General features: G+C 43.1%; 1 protein-coding gene across 3 annotated transcripts in view; it reads left to right on the forward strand.

The window, feature by feature from the left end:
* Positions 1 to 12,151, forward strand: part of AMMECR1 (AMMECR nuclear protein 1) — a 92,168-nt gene that overhangs the window by 75,446 nt on the left and 4,571 nt on the right. For all 3 annotated transcript variants that reach the window (XM_065077260.1, XM_065077259.1, XM_065077261.1), the window contains 3 exons: positions 4,629 to 4,743; positions 8,992 to 9,082; positions 10,340 to 10,436. In XM_065077260.1, coding sequence (XP_064933332.1) covers positions 4,629 to 4,743; positions 8,992 to 9,082; positions 10,340 to 10,436 — 303 coding nt within the window. The remainder of the gene's footprint in view (positions 1 to 4,628; positions 4,744 to 8,991; positions 9,083 to 10,339; positions 10,437 to 12,151) is intronic.

A 12,151-nucleotide genomic window follows, 5' to 3' on the forward strand; every position in this document is an offset into this window, starting at 1 on the left:
TGTAGTCTTAAGGAATATAAACCTTAGTTCTCTCTTTTGCCAAGCTGCATGCTGTCTGTTGTGGTGATTTCCTTTCCTTTAAACATTTCCAGTGTCTTTAAAGCGTTTGCAAGCTTTTCTATAGCCCAAATGAAGGAGGAGCGGAACGTGGATAATTAATTTCTGGAGAGGTTATGGTCAAATAAGCATCATTAAGAAGCTGAGATTTCTATAGAATGACTCAACTGAAGAAAAACTGATAGATAGATGTGCGTGCATGTTGTGTCTAAATATAATTGTCTTTGAACAGGGTTCAATTTAGACTTTGCCCACTTCACTTCTGACATGGAGCAGAACTCCATGTGGGAAACTGATGTCCCGTTGCGGGCCAGCCCCACCTCGCCTTGCTGGGCCCTGCTGCTTCGCTACCGTGTGCTTCAGCACCAGCGATAGGTGGGGATTGGTTCTGGGCATTAAGGAATCAGGAACAGATGATTTAGAAAATGCCTTTAAAATGACTATTTTTTATTTAAAAGTCATTTTGAACTCTGCCTAATTTTTCCAACTTATTTTACTAATTATTTCCTCTCATCCTTCCTTAATTCTAAGTCTAGCAGAAAAATTGTGGAGCTAATATATATGTGTATATATATGTATATATATATTTTTTTAACCTGGTATCTAATGTGCCAGATTTTGTTTTTAAGAATCCTTTTGTGTTTCTAATGGAAGAACACGGCATTGAATTAAGATTGTAAAATCACATTCTAATACCACAGAAATAGTGGTTCCGTCAAATGGACAGAACAAAGTCTGCTCTGCTGATCAAGAATGGTACACAGTGACTCGTCGTTCTGAACAGCTCAGACCAGTAACAAGCTTTCTGAGGAAAACAAGCATGTATTTATCTTGTCTGTACTTGGTGCATCCTTTGGGTTGGTCACCAGGCGGCACGCTGCTGTGCAAAGCGAGGCACAAGGCTGAATTTCCATACGTACATCTTTGTAGAGCGTCCAAAGCGTATGGGAGGTGCCAAACTGCTGCCTCTAGAAACTGATGTTGTTCTTCCCAGAACAGGAGCAGTGAAGGAAAAGCTCCCGCGAGCGTTTTCATCCTTGGGAAGGGCTGAGATCTTGTTTCCTGACACATCACGTGGGGATTGATCCCCTGCTCACAACGTCTGGGTGTAAGGACAACGCTGGATTCCATCTCTAATGACATAATGTGTGTTAAAAACTGCAAAAATGAAAACAGTCGATGTGTGGAGAGATGATGGGAAGCTCCTCTGCTCTTAGGCTTCCCAAAGGTATCTGGAACTGGCTTTGGAGTTGTAACCTTGACAGTAATAAAAGAAGGATTGAGAAGACAACTCGTACTCTAATACACGGCACCTAAAAGCTAAACGTTTCCTAGTTTTAAGGTGGTATATGACACACTTAAATCAAACTCATTAGGGCAGGATTATTCAGTTTAAAGCTAGTTGTTCTACGGCTAGCACTTGATAAAATTGCTGAGCCATTTTAGTTGCGTAAGTTTTGCGTTAGCAGACAGAGCGTTTCACGCATAGCTCACCAGTTCACGTAAATACTTTCTCGTTGGCGTCTCCTCTCAATATGTTTTGTTCCAATTGCTGATTGTTTCTCCACACAAATTTCTCCAGGTAAATTTTGGTTTTATGTCTGTGTTGAGAGAAACAAAGCTGGTTTGAAACATGAAAACGCATTGGGGTCTGGAGCCAGGGAAAGGAGAAATGGAATAGCAGCAGCGTCCGTACGGAGCAGTCACAGCGGTGTTGGAGACACTATTGATCAATACACAATATTTTAGTGATCACGAGGTAGTTACATGAAAGCAAGATATTTGTGCCAGTGTCACATTATTAAATAATGCGCCTTTCTGCTTCCACCGTGTTGCTGTGAAGTTTTCAGATGGCAGCTTTTTACCGATATTCGAATTTGTCATGATTCGCCCACCCTGTTTGATGGTATTATCAGCACTGGAGCAGGCCAGCTGAGCTGCGCCTTACGCCCGTGTTGCATGGCCCTTGTTTCTGTAGAGCTAAAAGTAGGTTAAACGAGGCTGGTTTCCCGTCTGTCAGCACATCTTCAGGGAACGGGAATTTTCCTGAGGCTTTTACTGCTGACGTTACTGGGATCGCGCTTGCAAGCCATTTTTGCTTCAAAAAGTTGAACTTCGCAAGTGCGTTTTGGCAGTTTTAGTGAATTGAAAGTTGGATCAATTCCTAGTATCAAGTCGTGCAAAATAAACCCTCAGTTTTTTGAAGGTTGTAAGTTCTTAAAATAACGCGCAACGTTTTGCATTGTAAGATTGTTGCATAAATCGTGAAAACCAGGTTTAAACAAGTATTGGCAATATCTATGCATACAGTTGTTCTGCAAGATAACTGAATTGGTTGTTTCTGAATTGCAATAATGCTTCTCTGTGGGTGCGCTTCAGTGGTGCGTTCACATCGGTTGGTGACACGGTAGGTGGAGCAAACCTCAGGGAAATGAGCACTTTGCACGTATGCAAACTTGTAGGAGCAGTGAATTTTAAAAGGCTTGGGGTTTCTGAACCTAATTTTTTAGTTTGCAGTAAAAGGTGAGGTAAAATATTTAAAGTGTGTATGCATGTCCTTGTTAAATAACCTGTGAAGAGCATGTGAGTGCAGAGGTACCATCTCTGGCTCAAAATACCAAAGCCATAAGCAGCTGGATTCCTGCAGAGCCTTCCAGCAAAGTACCCCTGGATATTCACCGTGTTCTTCCATTCATTCATTTTGCTAACTGGCCATTAATACAAGGCTGGATGGACTTTTAGTTTGAGCCGCCCTTGTGTTCAGAGTGTTCTCCCTTTATATGTGTATATATATTATTTCCCCTGTGTGGAGGGATATGGAGGCTGAATGAGCTGTTTGTATGTTCATACGTTGCCGTTGTGCTGCAGCTCTATGAGTCGATCTCTGATGTCCCTGCGGAACACAGGCGATGCAGGATGGTTCCCAGGGCTCTCAGGCGACCTCTGCACATCCCATCAGGCCGGTCTTGGATACATCCTCAGTGAAGGGCATTGGTTAAATACCACACGCATGATGCTTTAAGTCTCCTTAGTGTTCCCAGTTCTTCCCAGGCCTGTGTGCCTGTCAGTCCCACAGAAATGTGAACACATTCCTCTTGGCTCGTTGCTTACTGGCCCAACACCTTCTCTCACTTCTATGGCAGCTTTACCTGGAGTTACTCCTAAATAATGGGTGGTATAATTAAGTGTTAATTATATCAGAAATTTGTCTTCATAATGCAAATCTAAATTTCTGACCTGTTTTGTAATGTAAAAATGCCAAAGCTCGGAGAAGGGCTTCCAGTCTAAATTCCACTATTATGTTCTTTTTTGTAATAACTGCAAAAAAAGTTTCCTTCCCCCTGTCCCAGAAGAATAAAGGTTCTATTTTAACTCTTCAGTGTATTAATTTGTGATGGGAAGCTATTTCTGGTTATAGATATGATTTCCTTTCGCTAAACTTTACCTTTTCCTTTGCTTATGCATCCTTATTCGGTCTGCTGTTATATAAAATAGTGGTATCTGATGCAGAGACGTCAGCCGTATGCTGGCTGTGTCCACGGCTGTAGTGATATCAGCTAATGGCAACCATTGGCTACATGCCAAGTGAAACAAATAAAGATCTGTTAGATGAAACAATGAGAGACGTGAAGAACTTGGTGCGACTGCAGCGAGTCTCTAAATCGTAAATTCTCTTTACTCCCCAAAAGGCTCAGTTAGCAGACCAGTGTGTCTGCTGGAGATGAGCATGTTTGTATTCGTAGATGTCATACTGCAAACCCTAAGAGAATAGAAAATGATGAGGTAGTGTACTCGCTTTAACCTTCCCCGTTCCGATGTAGCTGGTTCTCAACCACTCTGCCACAAGTGGGGTGTGCGGCCGTTCTCCCCCGTGGTACCGCTCGGCGTCTGGTTTTTGGAGGCGCTCTGGAGCGGGCGCTCGGGGCTCCTCTCCCCTGAACCCTCCCAGCCGGGGGCGTGTGGAACGGGGGGCAGCCTGGGGACCAGCCCGCTCTTCACAGCCGCCCCCTTCCTAATCGTGACCTCTGCTTTGCACAACACCTTCGTGTCCTGTGGGTTCACGGGTCTGTGGAGCCCTGGGATGTTTTTACCTTTTCATATTCACCTTTGCCAGTAAGCATGAACACCATACATTTTTTGGAGAATATTCTGCTTGTTTGGATTTTTTCCGCTGAAAGTTCTACAGTTTGATTACTGCATTACGTGTTTGATTATTGCAGTTGTGTAGTTTAATCCTTTTCGAAGGGGATTCACTAAATTGCAAGTAGAAGAGCTATTGCTTTTATAACTTTTTCCCAAAAACTTTCTGCTGCTTTATTACTAAGTTTGTCACGTTAGCAAAATCAGCTCAGGAGGGAGCGACCCTCCCAGTCGCCGCCGGCCAAGAGCTGGGACGCGTGGCTAAGGAGAGAATCGGGAACGTTGCTCAGCGTGTTTCGCTGGCAACTGGATTATCACGCTAGTCACCATTTCATCGGGAATTTTTGTTTGTCCTTTTCAGTTGATTCATTAGATCCTTGAATTAAAAAAAGAAAAACAAATCCTTTGAAATTGTGTTTTGTCTCCAACAGTGCCCTTAAAGACAGTCGCTTCCCCCCAGTGACCAGGGATGAGCTGCCGCGGCTTTTCTGCTCAGTGTCTCTACTCACTAACTTTGAAGATGTCTGTGACTACATGGACTGGGAGGTAAGAAGATGACTTTGATACATGAACATCTCGAGCAGAAGTCACGCCGTTGAAACTCCCTGCATGCATTTATTCTGGTTGTTAGTTTTGCGCTCTCTACACATTGTTCTGTGCATAGATTCAGAAGATCTTTTTGACAGAACTGTCATCACCTTCAAAGTGTGAGCTATGAAAATGGAATGAAGTTGTGTTTTTGCCCACGTAGGCGCTCCAATACGAGTGCTCTGCACAGCTGTATTGCTGCCCAGGCCTCCGTCGAGCCAGGTGCCTGTCGATGGTGTCCTGAGCCGCGTTAGCAGCACAACGAGCTGCAGAAAAGCAAATCAGTGCGGTGATCCTGGAGAGAGGATGAAAGTTCACGGTCTGATTATGCTTCTGGAAACAAGCACTGCAGACATCACCATCCCAAACAAGCTGCCCTGTTTAGCTGGTAGGAGCGAGCTGTTCATCTTTGCCCAGACCTGCTTTGCTTGCGGAGCGAGTGGCACACACAGACCCCACCAGTGAATCTTGTGTTCCTTTGCTGCTTCAGCGTGGCGCTGAATCTGGTTTAATTGTCAGGTTCCTGGGGACCTGCACGCGTTTTCTTGGAACAGCAGCATGAAAGGGATTAATAGGGAAATGCTGCTTTTAGCCATATTTCTGGGAAGGCTCGCTGAAGAAAATGTTATTCTGTATTCTGCTTTTTCCCAAATTATTTGGTATTAGACACTTGCAAAAAACCAAGGTACTGGAGTTGAGCAGAGCTCCTCATCTCTGTCTGTGTGACCGTTGGGTTGAGCTTGAATCTAAATGTGAAATTGTCATATATGGTAGCAGACTGTGTAACACCAAAGACATCGCGCAAGTTACAGTTTCTCCCTTTAATCGTGACTTAGCCCTACTAAATATTTAGGATTTTTTAACAGAAAAAGAGGGTTTGTATTGCATTCACACATTTAAAAAGTATATTGAATAGAAGTTTCATTCCTTGTTAAAATGTCAAGAGGCCCCACTGTATCAGAAGGGTATCGCTGTATCCAGCCACAGCCGCGGCATTAGGAATTTTACAGTAGCTGAAAGGCTTAATTAAAATGCATTTCGTTTTCACTTCATAATGACAAGGGCGTCTTACTCTGGGTAATTCTGAATGAGATGAGCGTAAGTTGCCTTTGGGGTTTATCAGCATTTTCAGCATAGTCAGCAGTATTCATTGTTTCTATAATGTCAGAGCAGAGCTCAGTCTGAGCTGAAACTGTGTGTGCACTCACAACAAGGGGCTTCTTTAGAGTAGTTTGTCTTGTCACCGAGCTGATGCTTTAAACAACGTTTTTGAGTCATCAAACTGTAGTGACTTTTAATACTAAACCAAGCCGGAAGCCAAAATTAAAACTAGGTGGACTTCTGGTAGTAACCATTGTTGTGTTATCAATTCAATTGCATTTATTATAATTTATTAAAAATCAGACTATGAATGCTCTCAGAAAATGTTTCTTTAAAAGTGATAGAAGCACAGTGATAGATCTTCTTCTCTCTGATTAATGAAATAAATTAGTATTTCAGTTGTAAGAAGCAATGTGAGATCCTTTTCCAGCAGCAACTGCAACCAAGTGAACAGGAGATCTGAGTGGGCTGACTGCTATAAGCTCCTATAGGATTTTTCAAATTGCTGCCATTTCCAGCTTTCACAAAGCTAACGAGGAGGAAGTACAAACCTTTAAAGGGCCACTCCAATGCCGTGCCTCATGGCAATGCCTCTCAAAGCACAGTGTAGCGTTCTTACTTATATGTGACTTTCTATGGAGGGCAGCGCGCTTTAGCTGTTGAACAGACACGGGGTGCAGGGGCTGCTCTTCGGTTCTGGAGCCTGGGGGTCCCGCTGTGCTCCCGATGCTGCTGGGCTGCAGGTTCACAGCCTTCTCGTCGCAAAGAAATGAGCAGTATGGGAAACTCTTAAGATATGTTTCTTTTATTGATAGGGCTGCGCTTCTATTAAAGATCGGATATCAAAGGACTACTCGGGAGATAAGCCATAAAGAGGAGTTATTTTTAAACGCGTCTGATATGGATAGCGGGCATTCCTTCCCTGCTTTAGCCGTAGTTACACTCATCTTTTTGATCTGTTCTCCCACCACGTCTCTTCTTTCCTGCCCCAGTCTGAATTCCTGCCCCGGGACGGCTGTGATTTGCTGTGGGTTCCGATGCAGGTGGGTGTGCACGGGGCGCCCTGTGTGCCCCCAGCAGCGCCGGGGCCAGACCAGACCGCACCGCCGAGTTGGAATAGACCGCTGTGAACTGTCACGTGCTGGGTCCTGTAGGAAGAACTTGGGAAGATTCTCAGTCTGCAGTGGCAAACGATTTAATGTGTCTCCTGCACGCCGCTTTTCCTAGAAATACAGGAGAGAAAAGCCAAGTGCCTCTACTCAGTCCCTCTCTGTTCCATATTATAGCAAATGAACTCTTTTTTTTTTCCTCATTAATTAAGAATTTGTGGGGGGTTTTCTGGAAGGCAAAGCCTTTCTAATTCAGACCCTCTTCTCTTTTTTTTTTTCAATTAAAACAACACAAAAATGATGATTGTATGTAATTATAAGATGACACTTTTTGGAAAACAATATTGTCATTCCAACAGGGTAATAACCAGCTAGAATTGACTAGAACTAAGCGGCTCTTCCTTAAAGTACCTTGAAAGAGACCTTTGCCCTCAAGTTGCTCTCCTTCAGTGAAGTAAAGTGTGCAGAATCGTACCCGCTTGCTGTGTTGACACAAAAGGCCTTTAGCCTGTGTGCGCTGGTTTAAATATCAGCTTAAATAGATGTCGCCAGTAATGTTGACTGACAGGTGGCTTTTCAGTGCTGACAAAGTTATTCTAGTGCTGTGGAAATCCTTTCCTTCCTGCAACCGCAGCAGCACCAGCAACTCTTGCATCTTCTGTTCCTCAGAACAGGGAAGAAAGAGTCTTGATCTCTACATTTCATTCTCTTTGGGTGATATTCAGTGATTCCATGTATGTAAATAAATGATTCATCAAATAAAAGCATGCTTGTCATGAAGTAGAGAGCGTATCTCCCGAGCAGTCTTTTGCCTCTCTTATTAAATCAGAATGTCATATTTAAGCTCTGCTAAAGATGAGCAGAAGCAAGCCAGCCTGTTTGTTACACATCAGGCTAAATAGCTGTAGAATTCAGCTCATAAAGAGTGGGGTCAGCTTCCGATACATTGCAATAGTGGCTTGCCCTGAATTGTTTCATTGCAGCCAACGTTGTGTGCAGCTGTTCCAGAGCACTGGTTGGGTAAACAAAGGGGAAAGTCACCCTGTTCTGCGGTGTCATAAGGAACACGGTACAATTACAGACCAGCTGGTTTGTTTGAGAATGTCTGTAGCTTGTCAAAGATGGAGCTGACAAACCACCACTCGGAGAAGAACATCATTTCTTCCTCTCGGTGTGGCTGGAGCGTTGATACAAGAGAAGAGATTTGTAAACTGTGAGTGGAACTTTGAGGCAGAGCTGTGGAACACAAGAGTTGCTTGAGCAACTGATTTGGTTTTGACTGTCGTGCAGTTACAGCACAATAGGTTGTCACTGGAGGAAACTGGGGTTTGATTTATTTGTCTCCAAAAAGAAGTGTCATACCAAATAACACGGTATGCTTTGGAAGAAACTGTTCATTTCTACTTTGGATTTCAATGGCAGTAACAGTTATGTGGGCATGAAAATAAGAACATCCATTGACTAACGCTCTGTGGTACACACAGAACTCAAATGCGAGTTAAAATGCCTGGCAATAGAACACGTTTGCTGGCGTGGCCGATCCAGCACCTGGAAAACAAGGCTGCTTAAAAAATGCCCTGGAAAGGTGTTTTTAAAAATGGGGGGGGGTGCAGCTCAACTTTATATACACCTGAATCTTTGGTATTAGTAATCTGCGTTTCCATGCCAGCATTTAGTCATATTAGAGCACATAGTAGCACGGAAACAGGAGTTGGAAGCTGAATGCTTTGGAATATCTCCTTGTCTTTCCTTAGTGGGAATTTTGAAGGCTCCAGGCTCAAGTTGATCATGTGACAAATCTTTCCTTGTTCGGAAATAAATGCTCTTAATTGAAACATCGCTGGATTTGCCAGCTTTCCCCTTCAGTGCCACCTCTTGAAACTCTTTGCAGAATGGTATTAACCACCAAATGCTTCACACTCTGGGCTTTATCATGTTAGAAATCTCTTGTGTATGTATATTTTTTAATGTACTAAAAGCTGCCAATTTCTTGCAGGTGGGTGTACATGGCATTAGAATAGAATTCATCAATGAAAAAGGATCAAAACGCACCGCCACCTACTTACCGGAGGTTGCAAAGGAGCAAGGTCATTGTTGCACTTTATTTCGTATGATCTGGTGAAGAATTTAAACATAGATTTAAATCTAAAACGCAATATTTGACCTTGCGCTGCGGTCAGATGATGGAGCGATATTGAATTGTAAGGAGGCTCTTCTACGAAAGGCCAAGTCCCTCCTGTTTCAGCGCCCTTGGCGGGTTCCGTGGTATTTAAACAAGTTATAAGTGCGTTGGAGCTGTAGGAAAATAAAATACGGAGGGGTGGTAACAGCGCTGGCAACGGTGCAGGTGTTAAAAGCTTCCTGTACTTGTTCTGCTGTGATATTAGTGACGTGCAAATACTCTACTAAGTGATGAGATGTCTGATCAATTATCTTAACAGCTGATTTATTCCTAAATTTGCAATAATATATATGTATATATATATTTTTCCAACTTTGTACTTTCTGCTAGTGCTGCATTCCCTTTAGAAACGGCCTCCCTGGATTTTTTGATGGATGAAAGGGCATTACTTTCAAGATGAAAGTCCAAAATAATACTGTTGAAGTCCCTTTTAATAGAGGCGCAGACTTACCCAGTGAATTAAAAATCTGGAGTAGATTTGGTTAAGTAGGAACCGTTTGGACCGAGCAACCGACTCCGACTGCGCGTTTTATATTGGAGTTGATCCCCTCAGAACAGGATGGGACCTTTACCGAGGATCATCTTCACTTGGGAATTGTGGTTCCAAAGAGGCACTTGAAGGTTCAGAGGCTTTCCAAGACATTTGTTGCCCAGACCCCTCTAACGTAACGTAGCAGTTCTGAAATGAGACGTATCACTGTGAAGTTAAGTGATATTTATGAAGAATTCTGATCTCTGAAGTTCTCTGCACGCGTTCAGCTCATAATTCTTTTGAATTTGATTTTATACAGAAATGTAACTTTTCCTGCTGTCGTAGCCATTTGTAACCGATGAAGTGATTGTGATACACGATCACACCCCAGCATTTCAGAGAAGTTTAATTTGGTATCTTGTCCCACATCTAGGACACCTGCCTATATTGGGTCCACTCTTAAACTATTTCAACTATGAGTTAAAAACGTGTGTGTTGTTCATAGAGCGAACTTTGCATGTAAAGAAATCCATAGGTCGTATTTCTTCCACCTGCTCTTGAGCAGGGAAGAATATTCTGAGTTTTCTGCAGCACTTTAGTACCAATAACGCTACGCGCTGTATTTTTGCAACATCTGTTCTTCTTCCTGATGTGTTTCTCACTATTTTTCCCCACTGTCCAATTCAACAGGATGGGACCACATTCAAACCATAGATTCCTTATTGAGGAAAGGAGGCTACAAAGCTCCGATCACTAACGACTTCAGGAAAACAATCAAGCTCACCAGGTACGGGGACACCACCGATGGGCGCCGTTCTTGTCACACTGTCACCGGCTCATTCCTCATCGGTGCTCAGTGCAGATCTTCGTAGTTCCTGTATGTATTACTAACGATTTCTTTCCTTTGGCCACACCAGTGAGAACATCGATGCCCCACACGGGGCTTAGTGCCGCTCAGCAAAAAGAAGAGGCCGTTGTTAAATATCAGGCTTCGGATACATCAGGGTACCTGCCTGGTTTGTCTCCGCAGTGTCACTCTTGCGCTGCTGTGTTTTCACTTCGGTAACTTAAGAAAATGTTCTTAGTGGGCGGGAGTAAAAATGTTTCAGAATTAGCAGCAGATATTCTGCCCATAATGTTGTAGTTACACGGGGAAGGGTGGAGGAGGAAGCGTCTGTAAGAACGCCTCTAAAACTCTATCTTTTGAGAAGTTTGCAGGATAAAATTACTGCTAAGCCCTACTTAGCCATTCCATGCTTGGAGAAGTAAGAGGTTTTTTTAATCTAGACTGTTGATCTTTAGAGAGGCCCCACTTGACGTACTATTGATACAAATAACAAACTGTTATACTTCCTTTTATCAACTTTTAGGGACTTAACAGGGTCACCAGATGAGTTCTATAAATGTTGTATATATTATCTTGGGTTTGTGTCTTGATCTCGTTGGAATTTCTTTCCTCCCTAATACAGCTGCCTATAAGCTAGGCTTGACTCCCTTGTCCATCATTAAACTCAGTCCTTTCAGACATGGGAAATAGTCAGATTCTGCTGGTTGTTAATTCACTCATAGAGGACAAGGTCTGAGATGTTGGTTCTTTTCAGCTTCCACATTTGTCGTCTTCCATCTACAGATCTTGCTGTTACTTACTAGTAGTTCACGTTTAGACCAGATAGAACACAAAGCATTTCTTAGAAAGACAAATATTTTAATAGTAGAGGAATTACTTGTCCAGTGATCTTGTGGATGAAGAACAAAGACAACGTGTCCCAGTGACTGTCCAGACGGCTGGATTCTTACAGGAATCTGATTATGTGGAGTAGCTGAGACCAAGGAAAATGTGCTGTTCTGAGGGTTAAATGAGGAAGGATTTCCAGAATCCAGCTAAATTTTCAACTGGAGAACCCGCATCTTTTTATGTATTTCAGCTTTATACCTTACCTTCAGTTCAAAAAGAACAGAGATAGCTGAGGAGAGGAGTAACAGTGCTATAGCTCCTCAATGACAATTTCTGTGCACCTCGATGTATAAGGAATATATTTTGCCAGGAAACCAAAACTGGATGGGACCTGAGGAAATGGGCTGAAGCTGCGCCAGGGCAAGCTCAGATGGGACGGTAGGAGAAGGTTCTTCACCGTCACTGGAACAGGCTCCCCAGGGCCTGGCAGTGTCTGGACAATGCTCTTCATCATATGGTTTAGTGTTGGGTAATCCTGCAAGGGAATTGATCCTCATGGGTCCCTCCCAACTTGAGATATTCAATGATCGAGTCTAAAAAGAACGTAACTCCGTGTAATGTAGCTGGGATTATTTTTCAAAGCAGACTCTGGCAGGCAATTGATACTGATTGTTTAAAAACAGCCCAAAAATGTGTAGTGCTTGTTTACAGTTTTTCTTCCAGGTTTTACGTAGAGTTGGCTGAAGACACGGGACATTCTCAATAAATGATCTTGAGTTTCTATTCCCTGTGCTTGGGGCAGCAATTTTTAACAGTTGTGTTTGCTT

This window comes from Columba livia, chromosome 12 (genome assembly GCF_036013475.1).
Source record: "Columba livia isolate bColLiv1 breed racing homer chromosome 12, bColLiv1.pat.W.v2, whole genome shotgun sequence".
NCBI classification, from domain to species: domain Eukaryota; kingdom Metazoa; phylum Chordata; class Aves; order Columbiformes; family Columbidae; genus Columba; species Columba livia.